This window comes from Cervus elaphus, chromosome 5, assembly GCF_910594005.1.
Source record: "Cervus elaphus chromosome 5, mCerEla1.1, whole genome shotgun sequence".
Taxonomy (NCBI): domain Eukaryota; kingdom Metazoa; phylum Chordata; class Mammalia; order Artiodactyla; family Cervidae; genus Cervus; species Cervus elaphus.
The window spans coordinates 2,250,565-2,272,898 of record NC_057819.1 but is presented as its reverse complement, the minus strand read 5'-3'; the positions used below and the strand labels follow the sequence as shown (position 1 = coordinate 2,272,898).

The window sequence follows — 22,334 nt, the reverse complement described above, 5'->3', positions numbered from 1 at the left end:
CCCGAGGGACAGGGACCTGACCCTGGGCCCAGGGAGGCATCAGAGAGCTGGGGGTGGGGGGTCATTTGCATGAAAGGACTCTCCCCCTCTCAGACTATGAAGAGGGGAAGGAGCGGTGTGGGGACGCGCTGCTCAGCTGTGGGGCCACAGAAGGCAGGACGCCCTGACCATGTCCACCATGGCCTGGTGCCCTCTGCTCCTCACCCTGGTCGCTCTCTGCACAGGTGACTGGATGGGGGGACAGGGGAAGGGCCCTGGAAAGACTCACGGGCCCTGCTCCCTGCTCTCGTGTCTGGACCCCAGAGTCACCATCTCTGTCTCTCCCCCTTCCAGGATCCTGGGCCCAGGCAGTGGTGACTCAGCCAGCCTCCGTGTCTGGGTCCCCGGGCCAGAGGGTCACCATCACCTGCACTGGGACCAGCAACAACATCGGGGGTGGTTATTATGTGGGCTGGTTCCAACAGATCCCAGGATCGGCCCCCAGACTGCTCATCTATGCTACTACCAGTCGAGCCTCGGGGGTCCCGGACCGATTCTCCGGCTCCAGGTCTGGCAACACGGCCACCCTGACCATCAGTTCGCTCCAGGCTGAGGACGAGGCGGATTATTACTGTGCGTCTGCTGACGGTAGGAGCTTTGATGGCACAGTGCTCCAGGCCAGGGGGGAAGTGAGACAAAAACCTGCTCTGCTTCAGACATGGGCCTCCCGGGGCTGAACCATCCTTTGCCAATGCAGACACTTCTGTTCTTTGTTTGATTTAAAACTAGGGTCTGAGCCCCACACTGTGAACTTGGTCTGGGAAATCCTTTCAGATCTTCTTCATTCTGCCCCCTCACCAAGTCTTTTCTGGGGCAACCACATATTATATGATTATCTAAAATTGAGCAGAAGGCCCTCAGTGCCAGAGGAAGGTGCCTGGGGGGCAAAGTCCATGATAGTCAGGTCAGAACCAGAGAGACAGCGTCCAGCTGTGTCTGATTCAGGACACAGAAGCTCCTTGGCCATCCCTGGGCTGAGATGATGCCCAGGCTGCTGCTCCTGTCTTTCCTGTGACTGCCTCTCAGGCTTCCCCAGAGTTCCAGGCCTGCGGGAACTAGACCAGGACTCCTCTCTCGCTGGGGGAGCTGGGGCAGCCCAGGGGCTTCCTGCTGAGGCTCTGATGGACCTTCTGCTGCTGCTGCTCCACCTTGGGTCCAGGTCATCGGGGGCGCTGCCTGTGGATGGAGGCTCTTTCTCTCCCTCTGTCCTCAGAGTCCCTCCAGCAGCCCACTCCCAGGAGAGGGTCTCAAAGGAAACACAAAGTCTATGTCCCTTACTCTGGGGATGCAGCATCTCTTTGCCCTGAAGCTCAGGGATTGATGTGGGGGGTCTTGCTGAGGTCATCTCTGACCTGTGAGGCCCCCATTCTGCCCCTCACCCCTCTCTCCTGCCCAGGGAGAGAGTCCTGCTCTCAGCCTCCTCTGTGTCCCCTCACAGTGAGCAGGGCTCGGGCAGGGTGGACTCAGTCACATGCGGTGACTACATCCCCAGCACAGACGGCCACCCTCACCTGTGCTGGAAACATCAGCTATGTTGGCACCAAGGGGGCAGCTTGGCTGTAGCCACACCCTGGTCACGTCCCCAAACTCGTGACCCTGAGGAGTCTCAAGCTGTCCCCAGGGTCTCAGAGAGGCTCTGGGCTCCAGGTCAGGCTCGCAGACCATGTCTGGCTACAGCCCGAAGTGGAGACTGATTGTTCCTGCTCAGCTGGGATGGCAGCCTTGCTGCTCACAGGGGTCTTCAGGCCAGGGGCTGAAGTGAGCCCCGAACCCTGAGCTCCTGGGCTCACCCGGCTGGTGGGGCTCACAGAGCAGCGTCTACTGCCTCACGAGACCAGACAGGGCTCCCACGGACCCCGCTGAGTGCAGTGCAGAGGGTCAAACATAGTCATGTCAGTGGCACAGCTGGGATCTGCACAAGGAGCCAATGTACGTGGTCAGTGTCACTTGAGTGGATCTGAGTCTATAGAGAAACATTCGCACCTCCACAGGCAACAAAACTTAGTAAAAAAGGGATTTCGGGCTGTATAAGGGGATATTATTGCACGTGACTTTTCTGTTTTATTTGGGAGAGCTGGAGTCACAAGCTCAGAGTGTCCACATCTTCAGCCTTCAGTGGCCATTCACCAGGTTCACCACCAGCCACCATCCCCCGTCTTCTGAAGTTGGCATATGTCCCGACCTTTGACCTCAGGACTCTTCAGTCTCTGCAGGGAGATCACGTGACTCCTCCCTCACATCCCCAATGACCCATCACAGCTTTGTCCAGGCTCCTCTGAACCGAACTGGAGCTCACCACAGCCTGCACACAGGATACCACATGAGTTATTCCTTCTGTTCCCCGTCGCTGACATTTCACACTCACGTACAAGGTCTGCACAGCAGGCAGGGCTGAGATGGGGGAACCACAGGTAACAAAGATGCAAGTTGGAATATGGTTGGTTTCCATGGAGATGAGAGTCCCAGGGTGAAAGCATCCCTGTGCCCAGGGAGCACCGAGAAAGGCCCCTCAGCCCACTCTCCTGGGGGCACTATCAGCAATGCCTGCTGCACAGTGAGCCGCTCCTCACGGGGGCCGGGGCATCCCAGGAGCTGGAGGAGGTGACCGCGGCCAGCAGGGGGCGCAGTGCAGAGGCCCACAGGGCGCGCTTGACCAGACAGTGGGAAACCACTGAGGGCGCTGGGAAAACTGTCCTCCCTGAAGGGGAGCTCATCCCTGTGAGGCCCGTGGCCCTGGAGCCCCTGGTCGGTCCCCACGCAGTTCCGATTCGGGTCCCTCCTCCTCGTCCACGTGGGCTCTTGGCCAAAGTTCCGTCAAGGAGGGGCTGCTGGAAGGTGAGAGGTCGGGAGGTGTCTCCAAGGAGGAGGTGGCTCCTGAGAGAGTCTGTGTGGAGGACTAGAAACAGCTGTGGGCCGGGGCCCCGCGGGCGTCCTGGGAGGAGTTAGGTGCCTGTGAAAGTGAGTATCAGCAGCTTACAAATATATCATTTGCTTCTATTTCATGAGCTCCTTGCTATTATTGGTGTGACATTTAATTTTAAAATGTATTATAAAATACAACTTGTATATTGAAAAAATGATATTCAATAGCAGCACCAGTTTCTTAATTTCATATTAGTATTTCTTGGATAACTGTTTGCTAAGAGTATCTGGATCAATATTTAATGAGAGTGCTTTGTAATTTTCCCTCATGCACTTTATTCATCAGGCATGTGTACAACAGTCTAACTGCTTTCTCAAAGAGCTAAAGGTAATTGATAAGTTTACTTAATATTTTCTCTATTAGTCCTAGAAGGTACTAATCACTGTTGTACCTTCCTGGGAAAGTATGCATTTTATCCCCCTTCTTTTGAGTATGATCTTAAAACTGTATTTTCCAAATATAACCAGTGGGACAGCCTTGGGGTTCCTGGCAGCTGCCCAGGGAGCACCACTCACTCCCGGAGCTGGGCGGGGGGCGGGGCCTGTGCCCCCTGTTGGGGAGGACGAGGGACAGCAGTGTGTCCTCTCTGGGTGCCGAGTCCCCTGAGCGGGGACCTGTGTGTTCTCAGATGGGCTTCCTCCAGGGGCTCCTAAAGGGGAAGCCCTGCATCCCGCTGAGTCTGGGCTGAGAGCTGAGCTCCATCCAGCACCAGGGTTCGGGGAGGGGCTGGGTGGGCTCTGGGGGGACCCCCATTTGCATCGCAGCCCCTCCTCTCAGAGTCTGGGGGAGACAGGAGGCCTGGGGCAGCCCAGCCCTCTGTGGGGACCAGGGTCCTGTGGGCTCCGTGGCCTGGACTCCTCTCCTGCTCGAGCTCCTCTCTCTGCCCCGGGCCGGGGCTCGGTCCCCGGCCTGCATCAGCCCCCGGGCGCAGACTCCGGGAGCCTTTCCTGCAGCTCCTGCCCCCGAGTCTGTGTCTGCAGGCTCCGACTCCCAGCCTGTGCTGACTCAGCCCGCCTCCCTCTCTGCGTCACCGGGAGCATCAGAAAGACTCTCCTGCACCCTGAGCAGTGGGGGCAATATTGGTGATTTCTCGGTAACTTGGTTCCAGCAGAAGCCAGGGAGCTCTCCATGGTACCTCCTGAGGGTCAAGTCAGACTCCGATAAGAACCAAGGTTCTGGAGTCCAGAGACGCCTCAGCCAACAAAGGGCTCCTGCTCGTCTCTGGGCTGCAGCCCGAGGACGAGGCTGACTATGACTATGACTGTGCCCTTCCAGGGTGCTCCAGACCAGGGAGGAGGAGACACAAACACCTCCTCCACTCACTCCTGCTCGAGGCTCGGAGGAAGTCTAGTCCAGGGGGTGACTTCAATTGTCAGATGTTAGGCAAGAACCAGATTTTCCTCCAACCAGCAGATTTGATAATAGTGTATCTTTTGCTTCAATTCAGCTTTTAGATTGCTAAGATACTCTTATTCAATGCAGGTTTTCTGGGGCAAAGGTAGCTCGTTCAGAGATAAACACCTTTTGATGGAGATATTGGTTGAGCCCAGAAGAGGTGGTTTCAAGGCCTGTCCCATCTCAGGGTCAAGGGGTCAATAAGACAGGCTTCTGTGAGTGTTTCACTTCGGATGTTGTGACATAAAAGTCAACCTGCAGCAGTGAATTCTATTTTGTAGTTCAGTAATGAATCTCTAGTTTCTAAAAATAAAAACACTAACGTGTATGAGACAATCAATATAAAACACTGAAGACAAATCTGAGGAAGACCAGAAGTCTGTGCGCTGAAAATGACAAGCATGCAAGAGAAACCACAGACACAGTGAGCAGATACCCCAGGCTTTAGTTCCAAACACTGAGTGTCACTAAGATGCAGTCACTGAACAGAGCACAACAGTGGAACGCAGCTTGCTGCTCTTCAGTCACAAAGTCGTGTCTGACTCTGTGTGACCCCATGCACTGTACACCCCGGGCTTTCTGTCCCTCACCATCTCCTGGTGTTTGCCCAAGTTCAAGTCCATTGAGGCGGTGATGCCATCCAACCGTCTCATCCTCTGTCATCCCCATCTCCTCCTGCCCTCAGTCTTTCCCAGCATCAAGGTCTTATCCAATGAGTCGGCTGTTCGCATAGGTGGCCAAAGTATTGCAGCCTCAGCTTTAGCATTGTCCTTTCAGGAGTATTTAGGGTTGATTTCCTTAAAGATTGACTGCTCTGCTCTCCTTGCTGTCCAAGGGACTATCAAGAGTCTTCTCCAACACCAGAGTGTCATTGTAAAGCAGCTATACTCCAATAATCAAAAGATAACAATCATTCCCAAATGGATCACAATTCTCCCTGCAAACACGGTCTTCACCTGCCATGAAGCACAAGGGAGGAAGTTCTAGCAAAGAAATAGAAACTATGAGAAAAGACGTAGAGGAAAAAACAGTCCTGGAACCATCCTCCTCTAGTCCCAGATAAGCTGATATGTCTGAGAAGGGGAGGTGCAGCAAGAGGTTCCTGAACTCCAGGAGCGCGGGAGTTCTGACATTCCCCTGCAGTGGGCACCTGGGGTCACCTCTCCACCAAGAGTGCCTTTGTGACCCGCAACCTGTTGGTGAGAATTATGACTTGGGTGCTGCTCTAACAGAAGAGGGTTTCAGCGTGATTTCAGGGATCCTGAAATTCAAGCTGGCATTTCCAAGGCTTAAAATGGAACCTGCACCCGTAAACTCTGAACAGAGAAAACAAGGACCACCGCCCACCAATCACACACACACTCATAGATTTTCTCCACAGCTGCTTTTGCTGGTCCCAGAAAGTGAAGATGCCCTGAAACATACGGGGTGCTGACAGCCTGGTCTAGTGGGGTTACGTGGAGTCATGCACGCACCGGGTGGGGGAATGTTTTTCCCAGACCTTCACTTCCATGTAAGTTTGTCAAATCAATAATAGAAGTTAAAAAATATGTGAAAATATTTTGAAATGAAGAATTAATATGAGAATTAATTATGCTGAAAATCAATGAGAATGAATACAAAAATCTTCAAGTTCACAATTATTAAATGTACTACAGAATTTTAAAATTATATAAGCGAAAATCACTACAGATGGTGCTTGCAGCCATGAAATTAAAAGACGCTTACTCCTTGGAAGGAAAGTTATGACCAGCCTAGATAGCATATTAAAAAACAAAGACCTTACTTTGCTGACAAAGGTCCATCTACTCAAGGCTATGGTTTTTCCAGTGGTCATGTATGGATGTGAGAGTTGGACTGTGAAGAAAGCTGAGTGCAGACGAATTGATGGTTTCGAATTGTGGTGTTGGAGAAGACTCTTGAGAGTCCCTTGAACTGCAAGGAGATCCAACCAGTCCATCCTAAAGGAGATCAGTCCTGGGTGTTCATTGGAAGGACTGATGCTGAAGCTGAAACTCCAATCCGTTGGCCACCTGATGTGAAGAGCTGACTCACTGGAAGAGACTCTGATGCTGGGAGAGATTGAGGGCAGGAGGAGAAGGGGACGACAGAGGATGAGATGGCTGGATGACATCACCAACTCGATGGACATGATTTGGGTAAACTCCGGGAGTTGGTGATGGACAGGGAGGCCTGGCGTGCTGTGATTCATGGGGTCGCAAAGAGTCAGACAGGACTGAGCGACCGAACTGAACTGAAAAGTAGTTCAAAGTGTGTGTTAATCTGTTTCCAGTCATAAAATTAAAAGCATAAACTTTGACCATATTTGTATGGCAACGATAAACTTTCAGTAGAAATACAAAAGAAAATTTGAACAGGAGTGAAATATTTTCTTCCAGGGAAACAGTGAGTAGCCGGGTAGTGCAAGCCCTTCATTATTTATAGTGCTGCTTCCTTATACCTGCTTTCCCTTGAGAAGTAGGAGGGGGTATGAGCAGAGGGGATGGGGCAGAGCCCTTAGATGTCAAAAGGAAGGATGCTGGTTCCTGACACGCCCCAAGGGTCACTCTGCCTGCTCAGAGTCAGGCTCTGCAGCAGGGACGTGCCACCTGTCCCCTCCCTGCTGAGCACAGAGTCCTGAGCACAGTCTGCGTTGCGTCAGCCGGGCCCATTGTCCAGTTCAGTGCTCAGGTCCTCCAGTCCTGGAAAGAGCAGCAGAGCTGGCGATGTGAGGTGTCCGGGAACCAACAGGTCCCAGCCAGAGACCCCAGACCATGATGCCTGCTGGTCCCCAACCCTCAGGATCCGGGATCGGTCTTTTGGCTCCAGATATGGTCACTCAGGTTCCTTGATGACTGTGGGCTCCTATCCTTGGATGAAAGATGAGGATGGGGGTGATCATGATCCGGGCACCTGGACACAGATGGTCCCCCCCAGTCACCTTCTCTTCTGCATCCTGGGAGCTGGGAGCAGAGTTAGCCTCACTCAGGAAGGCAGCTTCTGATTCCCAAGCCAATAGGGAGTGAACACATGGCAAATGCTTTATTTAACCTACATAGGAAAGAGGAGACCAGGAACTACTACAGTGGGGTCACGGAGTATAAAAGCAAAATGCTTATAGTTCACTGGGAAAGCACCTCAAAGCAATCTGCGTGTGCCTGTGTGCGTGTGTAAGGCACTGCTTCATTTCTAACGAAGGAGAAAGCACCCGAGTCCTGCACAGTCAGGAGGCTGCATCCACGGGGTCATCACTGTCCTGACCTGACCCTGACTTAAAGGAATACGTGTGCCCGACGCCCCCTCAGTCCTGACCCTGAGCTGTGAGGGCGCCGTGTACAGACTCACCCTGAGGGTCAGAGGGGAGCCCACAGACGGCCCTGAGGTCACAGGGGACACAGAACGGAAGCCCGGCCAGAAGGCAAGAATGAGACAGAGCACAGAGCAGGGCCAGGAGCTGCCCCGAGGGCTCCGGTCACCAGGCCGCAGGATGTGTGTCTCGGCCTGGACACCAGGGGGCGCGCGGGGACCGATCCTGAGGGTGGTTGGGGGATGGGCGCTGGGACCCTGGCGCTGCCTGGTGGCCTCTGCTCCTGGCCCCCAGTGTGACCTCCCACCCCGGGGTCCCCCACAGCCTCGCCCCAGTGAAGTCACTGGCCACCCTCAGGCACAGGGGCCTGACCCAGGGCCCAGAAAGGGGTCAGAAAATTGTTTGGGGCAGGGGGTTCATTTGCATGAAAGGACACTCCCCTCTCAGAGTATGAAGAGGGGAAGGAGCTGTGTGGGGACACTCTGCTCAGCTGTGGGGCCGCAGACGGCAGGACGCCCTGATCATGTCCACCATGGCCTGGTCCCCTCTGCTCCGCACCCTGGTCGCTCTCTGCACAGGTGACTGGATGGAGGAACAGGGGAAGGGTCCTGGGAAGACGCATGTCCCTTCTCCCTCCTCTCCTTCCTGAAGCCCACAGTCACCATCTCTGTCTCTCCCTCTTCCAGGATCCTGGGCCCAGACTGTGCTGACTCAGCCGCCCTCCGTGTCCGGGACTTTGGGACAGAGGGTCCCCATCTCTTGTACTGGAAGCAGGAGCAACACTGGGGGTAATTATGTCAGCTGGAACCAACAGCTCCCAGGATCGTCCACCACAACTCTGATCTATGAAAACAGCCAACGACCCTCAGGTCCGCAGATTGATTCTCTGGCTCCAAGTCTGGCAAATCGGCCTCTCTGACCACTTCAGTTCAGGCTGAGGAAGACACTGATTGTTAATGTTTCTCATGGGCTGACGGCTTGAAAGTTTCCTCAGTGCTTCAGGCCAGAGTGGAAAGAGACAAAATTCTGCTTCCCCCACAGCCATGGGGCTCCCAGGACAAGGCGTTTGCCCCTCCCTTCCTGGAGTCCCTGAGAGCACAGAACCCAGGGGACTGAGTGTCCCCTGACTGCAGCACAGCTGCCCCCTCAGCTCGACTCCCCTCCCCAGGGCAGCATCTCACAAGGGGTGGTCACACACCCCTGGATGAAGGAGCTGCTGACAGCACTTGCCCCCGGTTCCCAGGTCAGAGTCAGCAGCCCAGAGCAGGGGGGTCAGTGCCGCCCTTGCTGGGTCACTGGGCAGTGAACGCACATCCCTGTCCTTCCGCCACAGAAGGATCTCCTGTTAAAGGCAAAGGAAATGGAACTCAGAGTTTCTTCAAGTAATTTCCACACAGTCCAGGATCCAGTAAAAATTGTCACTTCCATCAAGAACCAGGAAACTAAATATTGAAGGGAAGTGAGACGGCATGGACATCAATGCTGTGAACCTTAAATGATGAAATCAGGTGACAGATATTTTTAGACACATATCATCAAATCTGTTTGATGAGCAGATACAAACACTCTTGGGCCCAAAGGAAAAGGATATAAATGGAAGGGAAAAAACAGAATCATGGGAAGAAGATAGTCAGAATTACCTGAAAATACAATGGGTGAAAATAAAAAAGTTCTCTGTATACTATCAAAGACATGTAATATTTATTATTTAACTCATTTATTTGTTCATTGCTAAGGTATTTGGTGACAGGAAAAAAGGCAGCCCCACCTTCCAGGTGTCCCAAAGGGTAAAGAACCCGCCTACCAATGCAAAAGACATAAGAGATGTGGGTTCTATCCCTGGGTTGGGGAGATCCTCTGGAGCAAGGAACGGTAACCCACTTCAGTGTTCTTGCCTGGAGAATCCCATGGACAGACGAGCCCGGTGGGAGACAGTCCATGGGGTCCCAAGGGTCAGACAGGATTGAGAACCAAGCAACTGAGCAGCACCTTGCTCACACTTTCAACACCATGAATGTTCCAGAGTTCGTCACCAGGGGGCGCTGTTTATCAGCTCAGAACTGGCAAAACCTCAACACACCCACGTGGTCTCTTGACCTGGCCCTGCACCGGTCTCAGTGGCCCGAGTTGGGCGTGACAGCAGGTCCTTCCTCTCAGGGGACAAACTCTGAGCCGCGGCCCCCAGGCCTCCTCCTGGGAGTGATGCTGCACATGGAGCCGAGCACCCAGATTTGGAGGGTGAAGGGGTGAGGTGGTCATCAGTCCCCACCCTCTTCTCAGAAACAGAGGAGGGGAGGAGCCCCCGGAGCCCACCCCCTGCACCCCTCCAGCTCTCCTCAGCCTGCTCCTGCTCCTCCTCATCTCTTTGCTAAGAGCCTGCCCTCCCGCTCCCCTCATGCATGACTTTCCTCCCGATCCTGGGCCTCTCTCTTTCTACAGACCTACAGTGTTGACCTCCATGGTGATGACCCAGTTCACTCTATCAGAAGATCATGGACATGTTTCCAAATCTTCCTGAACTTTACACTCACTTCCTCGGCCCCTCCTTGAACCTCTCTAACCCTTCCTTCCCGAGAAGCCTCAGGGCTCTGGCTCTCAGGTGTGACCCCAGCTTTCCCCTCCGGGCTCCTCCCCAGGTTCCCCTTGTGTCCCAGGGGATTTTGAATCCCTCGTGTGGCTGATTTATCCCCTGAAACCTCACACTCTGTCCTGTGTGCCATCGAGTGAGGAATCAGGTGGGGAGAGAAACCCTGGTCCTGAGACCTGGGAAATGATTCCTGGCTGAGGAGTGCCTGTGCTCAGCTGCTGTGGGATTGATTTTATGCACAGTGAGCAGAGACGCTGTTGGGGCCCTCGGCTGGGAACGCAGATGCTCTCCTGGGGCTCTGCCCCCGGGGCGACCACTGCTGCTCCTACTGGACCATGTCTAAGTCAGCTTTGCTCCCTATGGTCACGTCTGAGTGTCCTGAGAACAATGACCTGCCGTGTCGTGTCCTGTCCCTCATCTCAGATCTGAGACCCACCCATGGCTCTGATAACTCAGTCTGTCCTGTTATAGAACGTCCCGCTACGACGTAAAAATCCCTCAGTGGAGATGCCATACGTGTCAGAAAGTCTTTAAAATTGTCTTGTTTAAAGAACACAGGCTAAAAGGAAAATTATGTTTTAGAAACAGTACCATGGCAATGCAAAATTAAAACAGAGCCAGAGTTGGACACAACTTAATGATTTAACAACAGCATCTTCTTCAGTTAAATTTAGGCATCTATTTTAAGTGATGACCTTAGACTTTTACTAACCCATGAACACATTTTGGTTCATTTAAAATCTCAAAGTCACACATCCACTGTGTAACACTCACATGCACTACAGGGTAAGGTACAGTTGGCTGTTGTTTCCCAACCAGACACAGCCTGAAGGGTGTAATTTCAAAACCACTTTGGGGAAAGTTGCCTCTTAAGAGCTCTGATCCCCAGGTCAGGATGTGTTTGTGCCAGGACACCAGGGGGCGATCGGAGGCCTTTCCTGAGTGTCTGGACCTGTGAGAGCAGAGACCAGTCCCCTGGTCCTTCCTGGTTTTTTCTGCTCAGGGTTCCCGCTGTGACCTCCCACCCCCAAGCTCCACGCAACCCCACGTCTGACCACAACTGGCCTCCCTCAGGCACAGGAAGCTGACCCAGGTCCCGGAGGTCATCAGAGCATTGTGGGAGTTGGGGGGAGGACGGTCATTTGCATGAAAGGCCCCTCCCCCTGTCAGAGTATGAAGAGGGGAAGGAGCGGTGTGGGGACGCTCTGCTCAGCTGTGGGGCCACAGAAGGCAGGACGCCCTGACCATGTCCACCATGGCCTGGTGCCCTCTTCTCCTCACCCTGGTCGCTCTCTGCACAGGTGACTGGATGGGGGGACAGGGGAAGGGTCTTGGGAAGACTCACGGGCCCTGCTCCCTGCTCTCGTGATGGACCCCCGAGTCACCATCTCTCTCTCTCTCCCTTCCAGGATCCTGGGCCCAGACTGTACTGACTCAGCCGTCCTCCGTGTCTGGGTCTCCGGGCCAGAGGGTCAGCATCACCTGCTCTGGAAGCAGCAGCAATGTTGGTTATGGTAATTATGTGGGCTGGTACCAACAGCTCCCAGGATCGGCCCCCAGAACCCTCATCTATGATGCAACCAGTCGAGTCTCGGGGGTCCCCGACCGATTCTCCGGCTCCAGGTCTGGGAACACAGCCACCCTGACCATCAGTTCGCTCCAGGCTGAGGACGAGGGTGATTATTACTGTGCATCTTATGACAGTGGTAGCAGTAATGGCACAGTGCTCCAGGCCAGGGGGGAAGTGAGACAAAAACCTGCTCTCCCCCAAGTCATGGGCTTCCCGGGGCTGAACCATCCTCTGCCAAAGTAGCAAAATGTTTGGTTTGTTTGGTCTAAAAGTGGGATCTGAGCCCCACGCCGGGAACTTGCTCCAGGAAATCTGTTCAGATCTCCTTCATTCGGCAGCTCCCCCACCCCACTCCCCGTCCCGGGCTTTTCCTTGGTAACCACATACTATCTGATTTTTCAAACTGAGCAGAAATCCCTAGATCCCAGGGGCAGATGCCCTGGGGACAGAGTTCCGGCAAGTCAGGTCAGAACCAGAGAAGTGGAGTCCAGCGGTGTCTGAGTCGGGACACATCTGAGTGTCCAGTTTACGTCCTGGTCCCAAAGGCTCTCCTCCTGTCTAATGCTAGTAGTGGACGCTCAGGAGTCCCTGCTTGGTTCCTTGGTCTCAAGGCTGGAGTTCAGGCTCCTTGGCCATCACTGGGCTCAGCTGAGGCCCATGCTGCTGCTACCTCTCCTGGGACAGCCTCTCAGGCTCACAGGTGACTTCAGACCCCTGGGGAGGGGGCTGCCCACCCTGAAATCGCAGCCTCAGCGGGCACATGGGATCTGCGAGTGCTGCATGTCCCCACGCCGGTGTCCTGCTCCGGTCACTGCCCTTTCACACGCACGTGCAGGGTCTGCACAGCAGGCAGGCTGGGCTGTGGGCCCAAACTTCACTGAGATGCACAGTTTACAGTATGTGGGATTATTCCTTCCAATCCTCCCTTTTCCTTTAAGCCTTAAATCCTCCTTATCTTCAACTTCCATGCACACGAAATTACATGTTTTCCATTGTACCAGAGGACTTTTGCTTAATAGGCTCCAGATCAAGCAGTGCGGATCTTTGGCTGACGGAATCGGACCTCAGTCACAGATACTGAGAAAGGAACACAATTATCAGCATGTTGTTTGCAGCAGACACTGTACCAGCAGCTCTGAAATGGACTTCAAATCCTGTTTCATTTCACACGCTGAGAACGAGTATGTTGTGGCTGTACATCACAACTTACTGAACAAGCTTTCACCCTAAAGCCCCTTAGCTGCTCTTCCTAGTCCTTCTGCTCCACGTAAGACCATGTAGGGGAAAGGGAATTTAGAACACTTCATGATGTTCACACCAACAGTATCATTTTAAGTTCTGATCATGAGTCATGTGTTTTTCTATTATTTTCATCTAATATTTTGAAAGAATCTCGATATAATTTTCTTCTAAAAAGTGCAGATATATTGAAGCTACCCCAATTTATTGGTGGTTCTCAGAGCCCAGGATAGCTAAGCCCCTACACCTGGTGATGGTGTGGGTGTCAACCACGCAGCCCTGATGCCCTGGATGGTCGTGACCAGCAGTGGTTTCACAGCCTGTGTGTGGGGAGACCCTGTCCCCCCACAGATCACATGTGACTCTCTGGTTCCATTTTGAGTTTCCTGCTGGAGGAAGAGCCACCCACGGATCCTCACAAGGAGCAGGAAGTGATTCCACGGGAAGGGAGGAGAGGTTCACAGTCACGGGGGAGTATGGTGTTGGGGTGAACAGGATCGCTGGGGCAGGAATGGGAGCACATCCGTTATATTCAGCCTCACATCTGCAGGGAAGGATTCAGGTTCAAGAAACGAAGGATGTGGGGGCTGATTAGGGGAAGGTTGTCACCCCATCACTCAGGGTCTCCTCCTGGTACTGTCCCTGATATGTGAGAGGTCCAGCATCTGCCTCCTTCAAGAACCGCCCCGCCAAGGGGACATCAAGTGACTTGGGCAGGGAGAGGCAGGAAATGATTTGCATGAGGGTCTTCCTCCTCCTGATGGGATGGGAGGCAGGAAAAGACCCAGGAGCCCACCTCCAGCCCAGGAGGCTGAGGAGGCCATGTCCTGGGAGGGTCCCCACCATGGCCTGGATGATGCTTCTGCTCGGGCTCCTCACTTACTGCTCAGGTCAGGGGCCGGGACTCTGCATCCTTGGGGCACTCCCAAGCAGGGTCTTAGAGCCCTTGTCTCCAAACAACCCCTGTCTCTCTCTTGTTGCTCTTAGGGGCGGATGCTCAGACTGTGGTCCAGGAGCAGCACTGTCAGTGTCTCCAGGAGGGACGGTCACCCTGACCTGTGGACTGAGCTCTGGGTCAGTCACCACCAGTAATGACCCCAACTGGCAAGAGCAGAACCCAGGCCAGGCTTCCCGACTGCTTATCTACAGCACAAACAGCCACCCGTCTGGGGTCCCTGCTCGCTACTCCGGCTCCATCTCTGGGAACAAAGCCGCCCTCACCACCACGAGGGCTCAGTCTGAAGACGAGATTGTTACTGTGCTGCATGTCAAGGCAGTGGGAGCAGCTATCATTCCCACTGTGGTTCAGATGACGGGGAAGCGAGACAAAAAACCCTGGGCCCACAGACCTTGGCTCTGAGTCTTTTTTTCAGCGAGCAGCTTCTGTGAAGGGATCTGCCAGGGAGGCTTCTCTGCACAGAGATCTCTGTGAGTACAGGGAGGACACACACAGGGCTGTGACCTGAGACAGGGCAGGCCCTCACAGGTGTGGACGGAATTCAGCTGTTCCTCCCTCAGCGCTGGGAGCCAGTTCCCCAGAGGAAGTGCTCTGTCTGCCCCGGAAGTGCTCCAGCACAGCCGTGTTCCCCCTCGTCTCCATCCTCTCGTCCCCCAGAGTGTGGGTCCCGGGCTGTAGGGCCATGTCCACAGCTCAGACACTGACATGGGCTCTGGCTCCGGCTCCCTCTTCATTTCTATGGTGCTGCTATCAGGACTGAATTTTCCCAAACTCATGGTCACTCAGTCTCTGAGTAACTGCCTGGGGAAGATACGGGTTTTTTCCCTTTAGAGACCCTGCAGCAGGTGAGTCCTGAGGAGTCAGCAGAGAAAGCCCTGGCTCCATCTCTCAGGACAGGCCAGGCTTTCTTCTCTGCCAGGTTCCCTGTCTGTGAATTTTCCAAAAACTCCTCAACCACAGAAACATCTTTCTCAGGTCCCCAAGGCCCATTCCTGATGTCTTTTCCAAATTCAGAGTGGACACTCTCTGCTGGTCCTCCAGCTGCAGACACCAGGCCTAAGCAGGGCCGGGAGCCATTGTGGGAGATCCCACCCACGACGAGGTCATGAGGAAAAAACCTGACACGCAAGGCCGTTCAGGACACAAGGGACCCTCCAGGTTGGCCCCGGCCTCTACCCCACCCTGTATCCTCCCCACTTTCTGCTGTTGTCTTTGTTTGCCCTGCTGCAGATTCTTGTGTTGCCTGCCGAAAGTTCTCCTGCTCCTCTTTCACTGAATAAAGACCAACTTAAAACCCTGATTAATAAATCTCCTGGACGCTGGTACCCTATGAAGGGGCCAGGGATGAAGGAAATGCTTCAATTCAAACCCTTCTGCTGGCATTCTGGCTTGTTTGCTAAATGTGTGCTCTCATTGCAAAAATGCTCATGATTGTTCTAAACATCCTAAGCACAGTACGCTAACAAAAGAAACTATTAACTATAGATCCTTCCGAGGGGTGAGAAAGGCTCCACAAATAAAATAGCCACAAATGTGCCTAATAGAAAATAGTTTAGATAGAGATTAGCTGGTGACTTCCTGCAGGTAGTTAACTTTTAGACTAAGAGCCTGTTTTGTGCTATATCTGCTATTTTTGCAATCCTTTGCATTTCTGTTCTGTAAAAATGCAATCCTATCTAGTTCCCATGGAGATGATGCCTAATAGAAAGAAAATAGGTTAACCACAAAAAAGACAGGGTCGGCTACTGAAGTTGCTTAACGTTACACCAGGTGCAAGCCATAAAATGTCAACAGGCCTGAAGGCCAAAAGATATTATACATAGAGATTAACCATAAAAAGGCCCTAATAGGCACAGAGAACGTCAGGGGGTTAGGAAGCCCTATTAGAGAACACAAAAATTATTATTCTAAAAGTGGTTATTGGACCAATGTTTGATTGCTGTTATTGTGCTGAGGTTGTACATTAGAAACTGTCTTTACTATAGTTAAGGATTTAGAAAAATAAGAGTTTCACCCTAGTGTAAAAACAATAAGATAATTGTTAATTTTAACTAAGAGTTCTAAAACAGAGGCTGATTCACCGGAGCCGCAGGGTCTTTGTGTGCTAAACTTTTTAGATAAATTTAGCTGAGAACTTCTGCAAAAAGACTGACGTTTGTGTTTAATAGGATTGGTATTTCTACTATGTTACAACCTGCTGTACCATGAGACTGCACTTTTCTGTTTTCTGCTAAGCTCAAGACCAAAAGATAATGTACAAAAAAATCTATGGAAAAGACTCTCATAAACAAAAATATACAGAGAACACCTGGTTTCGTGAAGGACAAGCTGATGTAATGTTAAAGTAAGTCTGTGTGCTTATCTGCCCCTTAGAAATGTACCAACTTAGGGTATAAAGGCTACGGGGAAAAATAAAGTAACTGCCAGACTCTGCTGCACACTCCGGTCTGGTCTCTCTCTCTCTCTCTCTCTCTATTCGGGAACGCCGTTCATTCTGAGGGTACCCCTGGATCCTGCTGCGGCAAGGACCCTAACAGAGCAGGGCCCGTGCCCTCGGCTCTGGTGTGGGTGCAGGAAGATGGGGCTGTGGCCCGCCTGCCCTGGGCTTCGTGGGCCTGCAGACCCTCAGATGTGGGGCTGGGCTCCATCCTTCCAGATCCTGCTGGGAAGGCAGGGGACAGCCATGTCCACTCAACACAACCTGTCTCTGCTCCATGGAGTTGCCGAGAGAGTTGTCTGCCCCAATCCTCCTTTTGTCTGAAGGAAATCCTGCTCCACGGACATGGATTCCTACCCTGGGCTTCGTAGGCCTGCAGACCCTCAGATGTGGGGCTGGGCTCCATCCTTCCAGATCCTGCAGGGAAGACAGGGGACAGCTCTCTCCACTAAACATGACCCACCTTCCACTCCACGGAGTTGCCGACAGAGGTGTCTGCCCCAATCCTCCTTCTGTCTGAAGGAAATCCGGCTCCACGGACATGGCTTCCTGTGGATTCCTCAGCTCCAGGCCCAGAGCCTGGAGACCTTACAGAGAAGCTCCCAGGGTTGGTTTGCCTGCAGATTCAGCCTCAGATGTGAAGGAGCCACAAGAGGACAGGGTGAGGCAGGGGAAGACTGGGATGGGCACGAGGACTCAAGGTAGACTTTGAAGGAAGGTGTCCTGAGGACACCTGTGGCACAGTTTCTCTCTGACACACACACTCACACACACAGCCATTGAGAAATGGAACACTTCCTTTCACATCATTAACAAAAGACGTCACAGTCTTCAGCAATTGCACCCACCATGGAAGGTGGCTGGTGAGCCTTGGGGGAACTCAGGAAAGAAAGTCTGCCATCTAGCAGCCATCATGCTGCAGCCACTCCCTAGGGTGAGCCCTGAGGAATCTCAGAATGTAAAAATCACAGGATGCTGACTCCGGATAGCTGACGTGTATATCAAAGCAAAAGACTCTTGCATCTTCCCATACACAGAAAAGTGCTAAATTCCTTGACTTGACATGTATGGTTTTCATTAATTAAAAAAACAAACAAACAAACAAAAAAAAACAACCTTCCTAGTTCAGACTACCTGCTGTTCGTTATAAATCTTCTATATAACTTGAATTTCCACCACCCCCACCCCCTGCCTCCTCAGAGCAATCTTTTAGGGGTTACTTGAGATGCTGCCTCCAGGGCTTAAGTCCTAAAAATTTCCACCGCACAAACCATGAATCTCTACTTTTAGGATTTTACTCTGGTATCTGAGGAAAGAGCCTGAGACAGTAACTGATCATGCTTACAGGTCATTTACAGAGAGATGGGTCTAGATGATTGTGCAGAATTTGCACAACTGAAGTGAATATACATACATGATATGCTGAGGAAATGATGGTTTCTCCATTTACAATCCAAGACAAGGCCATTATTCTACTCAACTAGAACATTCATCAAGAGAATGCTCATGCAGAAAGTTTTGCTCATGAAAGCAACAAATTGGATGATCTCTAAGACAAGGTTCTGAAAATATATATGACACACTCAAGAGAAAGCTCCACTATGGGAAGATTACTCTCACTCATGACTAAAGAAATGTAAACATTATACCAGCCAAACTAATAGATATTCACAAATCAGTCTAAAACCATCAGAATTCTGAAAGCATGGCTTGACTTTTTAAGTGTTTGCAGATTTTCCATGTTTAAAATATGTCATTGTGCTTATTGCTGGAGAATTCTATCTAAAGCATTGCCACAAACACCCCTAACTGTCCTTCAAACCGCCTTCCTGCCCTCTTGTCACTGACATCTGCACTGATGTACACCTGGGCCAGTTAGCTTTTTTAGAATGCACTCTGGGGGGTGGGGGGCGGCAGGGAGGGTACTGTAACCTTCAGTGGTTACATATACTGAGCTTTCCAAGACTTGCTTTTGGAAATGACGACATTATAGGATCAGGCTCAGCATAAAAGAATACGTACGTGGGAAGCAGATACATCCACGGATGTGTGAAAGGAGACACGGACCAGGTGAGCTGAGGACCACCAGGGATCCCAAAACTTTGATCCACACCGAAGCTGTGCACTGTGGCCTGCAGGGGGCGCTGTGGGACTGCCCTGGGGTCCCTGCCCAGCTGCTCGGGGAGCACCCCTCACCCCGGGACCTGGGCTGGGGGCGGGGCCTGTGCTCCTGGGGGGCACTCGGCAGTGTGTCCTCTCTGACTGCAGAGACCCCTGAGTAGGGACCTGTGTAGTCTCAGCAGGTGCTTCCTCTCAGGGGTTCCCTGGGGTGAAGCCCCCTCCCTCCCGCTCAGTCTGGGCTTTGAGCTCAGCTCCAACATCAGGGCTCAGGGCCAGTTGGGCTAGCCGTGGGTGGACCGCCATTTGCATGGCAGCCCCTCCTCTGGCATGGGCTGGGGGAAAATGAAGGCCTGGGGAAGTCCAGCACACTTTGGGGACCCCGCCAAGGACTCCCTTTCCTTCACTGTCCCTGGATGGATCTTGCTCAAACTCATGTGGATTTAGTCAGTATGCCATCCAGCCATCTCATTCTTTCTCCTCCCCTTTTCCTTCTGCCTTCAATCATTCCCACCATCAGGGTCTTTTCTAGTGAGTCATCTCTTTGCATCAGGTGGCAAAGGACTGGAGCTTCAGGTTCAGCATCAGTTCTTACAATGAATATACAGGATTGAGATTCTTTAGGACTGACTGGTTTGATCTCTTTGCAGTCCAGGGGACTCTCAAGAGTCTTCTCCAACACCACAGTTCAAAAGCATCAATTCTTTGGCACTCAGCCTTCTTGACGGTCCAACTCTCTCACATCTGTACATGACTAGTGGAAGAACCATAGCTTTTACTACATGGACCTTTGTTGGCAAACTAACGTCTGTGCTTTTTAATATGCTGCCTAGGTTTGTCATAGCTTTTCTTCCAAGGAGCAAGCCTCTCCTAATTTCATGACTGGAGTCACCATCTGCAGTGATTTTGGAGCCCAAGAAAATAAAGTCACTGTTTCCCTTGTTTCCCCATCTATTTGCCTTGAGGTGATGGGACTGAATGGCATGTTCTTCGTTTCTTTAATGTTAAGTTTTAAGCCAGCTTTTTCATTCTCCTCTTTCATTTTCATTAAGAGGGTCTTTAGTTGCTCTTCGCTTTCTGCCGTAAGGCTGGTGTCATCTGCATATCTCAGGTTATTGATATTTCTCCTGCAATCCTGATTCCAGCTTGTGCTACATCCAGCCCGGCATTTTGCATGATGGACTCTGCACATAAGTTACATAAGCAAGGGGACAATATACAGCCTTGACATAGTCATTTCCCAGTTTGGTACCATGTCCCATTTTGTCCATGTCCCATTCTAACTTTTGCTTCCTGACCTGCATATAGGTTTCTCAGCAGGCAGGTAAGGTTGTCTGGTATTCACATCTCTTTCAGAATTTTCCACAGTTTGTTGTGATCCACACAGTCAAAGGGTTTAGAGAAGTCAGTGAAGCAGAAGGAGTTTTTCTGGAACTCTCTTGCTTTTTCTATGATCCAGCGGATGTCTGCCATTTGATTTCTGCTTCCTCTGCCTTTTCTATATCCAGCTTGAGCATCTGGAAGTTCTCAGCTTTTGTACTGTTGAAGCCTATCTTGGAGACTTTAGAGCATTGCTTTGCTGGCATGTGAAATCAGTGCAGTTGTGCAGTTATTTGAACATTCGTTGGCTTTGTCAAAACTTTTCTTAATCAGAGATAAAAACCTCTCAGCGGAGAGGGTGGAAGGGCATGGAAGAGGTGGATTCATGCCAGGTTCAGCTCAGGGTCAAGTGGTCACTAAGACGTGCTTCTGTGTGTTTCACTTGGGGTTTTGCGATATAAAAGCAAACATGCAGAAATTCATTATATTCTGTAGACGAGTATTGGACCTAGGTTTCTAAAAATAAAAGTAACACCATCTGTAATATGATAAATTTAAAACACTTAAGGATAAATCTGAGTAAAAGTGGAACTCTTTGCACTAAAAATTACAATATATTGTAAGAGATATCTAAAAAAAATTTCTGAGGAGAAAAATTATTTATTGCCCAGTTATTATTGTCCACACTTTCTCCATATCTGGGATGTAAGCCAGAAAAAAAAGCAAACTTAAGAAACACCTACCAAGTAGCTTTAAATTATGTTTTATTTTTTTATGTGGGAGTGTAGTATTTAACTCAATATGTCCAAAATGTTTAGAAAAATCAGGATGTTACTACTCTCTAACACAATGTTTTTCTATAAATACTTTTTTTATCATGATACATGCTTAAAATATATTTTGATCAATACTTTGGTATTGCAGAAGGAAAAATCAATTTAAATTATTTTCCAAATCAGTTACTTTCTAGTTCTTTGCTATTGCCAATTCAAAATGGGATGTCATTTAAAATGGTGAAAATACCTTTTTGTGTTATATCATTGGGATTTTGGCCTTCAAATATGTATCATTCAGACTATAATTAAAAGTAATCTTTGATGAGAGAACACTGTGATTTCTGGTGTTCAAGGAATTGAGTGAACAAGAAATAAAATTTCATTCTCCCACCAAAATAATAAATACTCCTCCTTTTAGCTCCAAGCCCTGAATGCCACTAAGACAACAAACATTGAAAAGAGCACAACATAGTGAAGCTATTATTTGCTACTAAAAGTATTTAAAAATACAACAATTATTCCCAAATTGATCAAAATTCTCCCAGCAAACAGTCTTCACTTGCCACGAAGCATGAGGTAGGAAGTTGGGGCAAAAAGAATGGAAATTGTGAGAAAAGACATAGAGGATGAAACAGCCCTGGAACCCTCCTCCTCTAGGCCCCGGTGCCCTGATGTGTCTGAGGAAGGGGAGGTTCAGGACTTAGCCCTTGAACTCCAGGAAAAGTGTTTTCTTCTGAGAAATCCCTGTGAGGCTGGGAGAACAGCGTAAGTCCTGGACGTGGCCCAGACCAGGTGGGTGAGGGCAGTGGGGTGTGGGTGCAGAGGCCACGTGGGTGCTGTTGGGGGTTCCCTGAGCTTCACCTGCAGTGGGCACCTGGGGTCACCTCACCCCCAGGAACGCCTGTGTGACCTGCAACCTGTTGATGAGAATTCGGACTCAGCATTTCTAAACAGAAGAGGGCGCCAGTGTGATTTCTGGGCTCCTGGCAGCATTTCCAAAGCTTAGAAATGGAACTTACACCTATGAACACTGAATAGAAAATCTAAAGACCACCCATCACGTCCCCCCAACCACACAGAAACAGAGATTTTCTCCACAGCTGCCTTGGCCATCCCAGAAAGAGCGAGAAGATGCCCTGCCACAAACGGGATGCTGCCAGCTTGTTCCTGTGTGTTTCGTGGAGTGGCATGCATGTTAGGGAGAGAATCTTCTGATGGACCTTTGCTTCCTCACGACTCGATCAAATCAATGTTAGAAAAAACACTAAAAATGAAAATAGGTTGAAATGAAGAATCAATACCTTTAGGACTAGAGATTCTACTGACAATTCATTAGAATGACTACAAAAACATTCAGGATCACAATTATTACAAATAATATGTAACTTTAAAATTATATAATTTTATCAGTAGTTCAAAGTGTGAGATATTCTGGTCCCAGCTGAATAAAAGATAATATGCACTTTGACCATATCAGTAGGAAAACAATAAACATTTACCGAGAAACATTAAGAAAATTCAAACCAGTGGTGAAATGTTGTCTTCAAGACACGCTGAGTAGAAATGTCAGCAGTGAGCAGCCAGATTGCATGAGGACTTCATCATTGACAGCGCTGCCTCCTGCGTGTTATCTCTTGAGAAGGTGGCGGGTCAGAGCAGGGGTGA

General features: G+C 50.8%; 1 protein-coding gene, 1 pseudogene and 2 gene segments (V, D, J or C); all 4 read left to right on the top strand.

Annotated features, from left to right (window-relative positions):
* Positions 1 to 22,334, top strand: part of LOC122693629 — a 463,707-nt gene that overhangs the window by 240,758 nt on the left and 200,615 nt on the right.
* LOC122693633 overlaps positions 1 to 22,334 on the top strand; it is a 415,920-nt pseudogene that overhangs the window by 199,322 nt on the left and 194,264 nt on the right. The gene's annotated exons all lie outside the window — the stretch shown is intronic.
* Positions 1 to 22,334, top strand: part of LOC122693634 (immunoglobulin lambda-1 light chain-like) — a 473,571-nt gene that overhangs the window by 262,240 nt on the left and 188,997 nt on the right. The window lies entirely within an intron of this gene.
* The window catches only part of LOC122693636, a 209,797-nt gene continuing 198,871 nt past the window's right edge, over positions 11,409 to 22,334 (top strand). Inside the window, 2 exon segments of the V gene segment in view lie at positions 11,409 to 11,552; positions 11,661 to 11,963. Of these exon segments, the coding sequence occupies positions 11,498 to 11,552; positions 11,661 to 11,963 (358 nt within the window).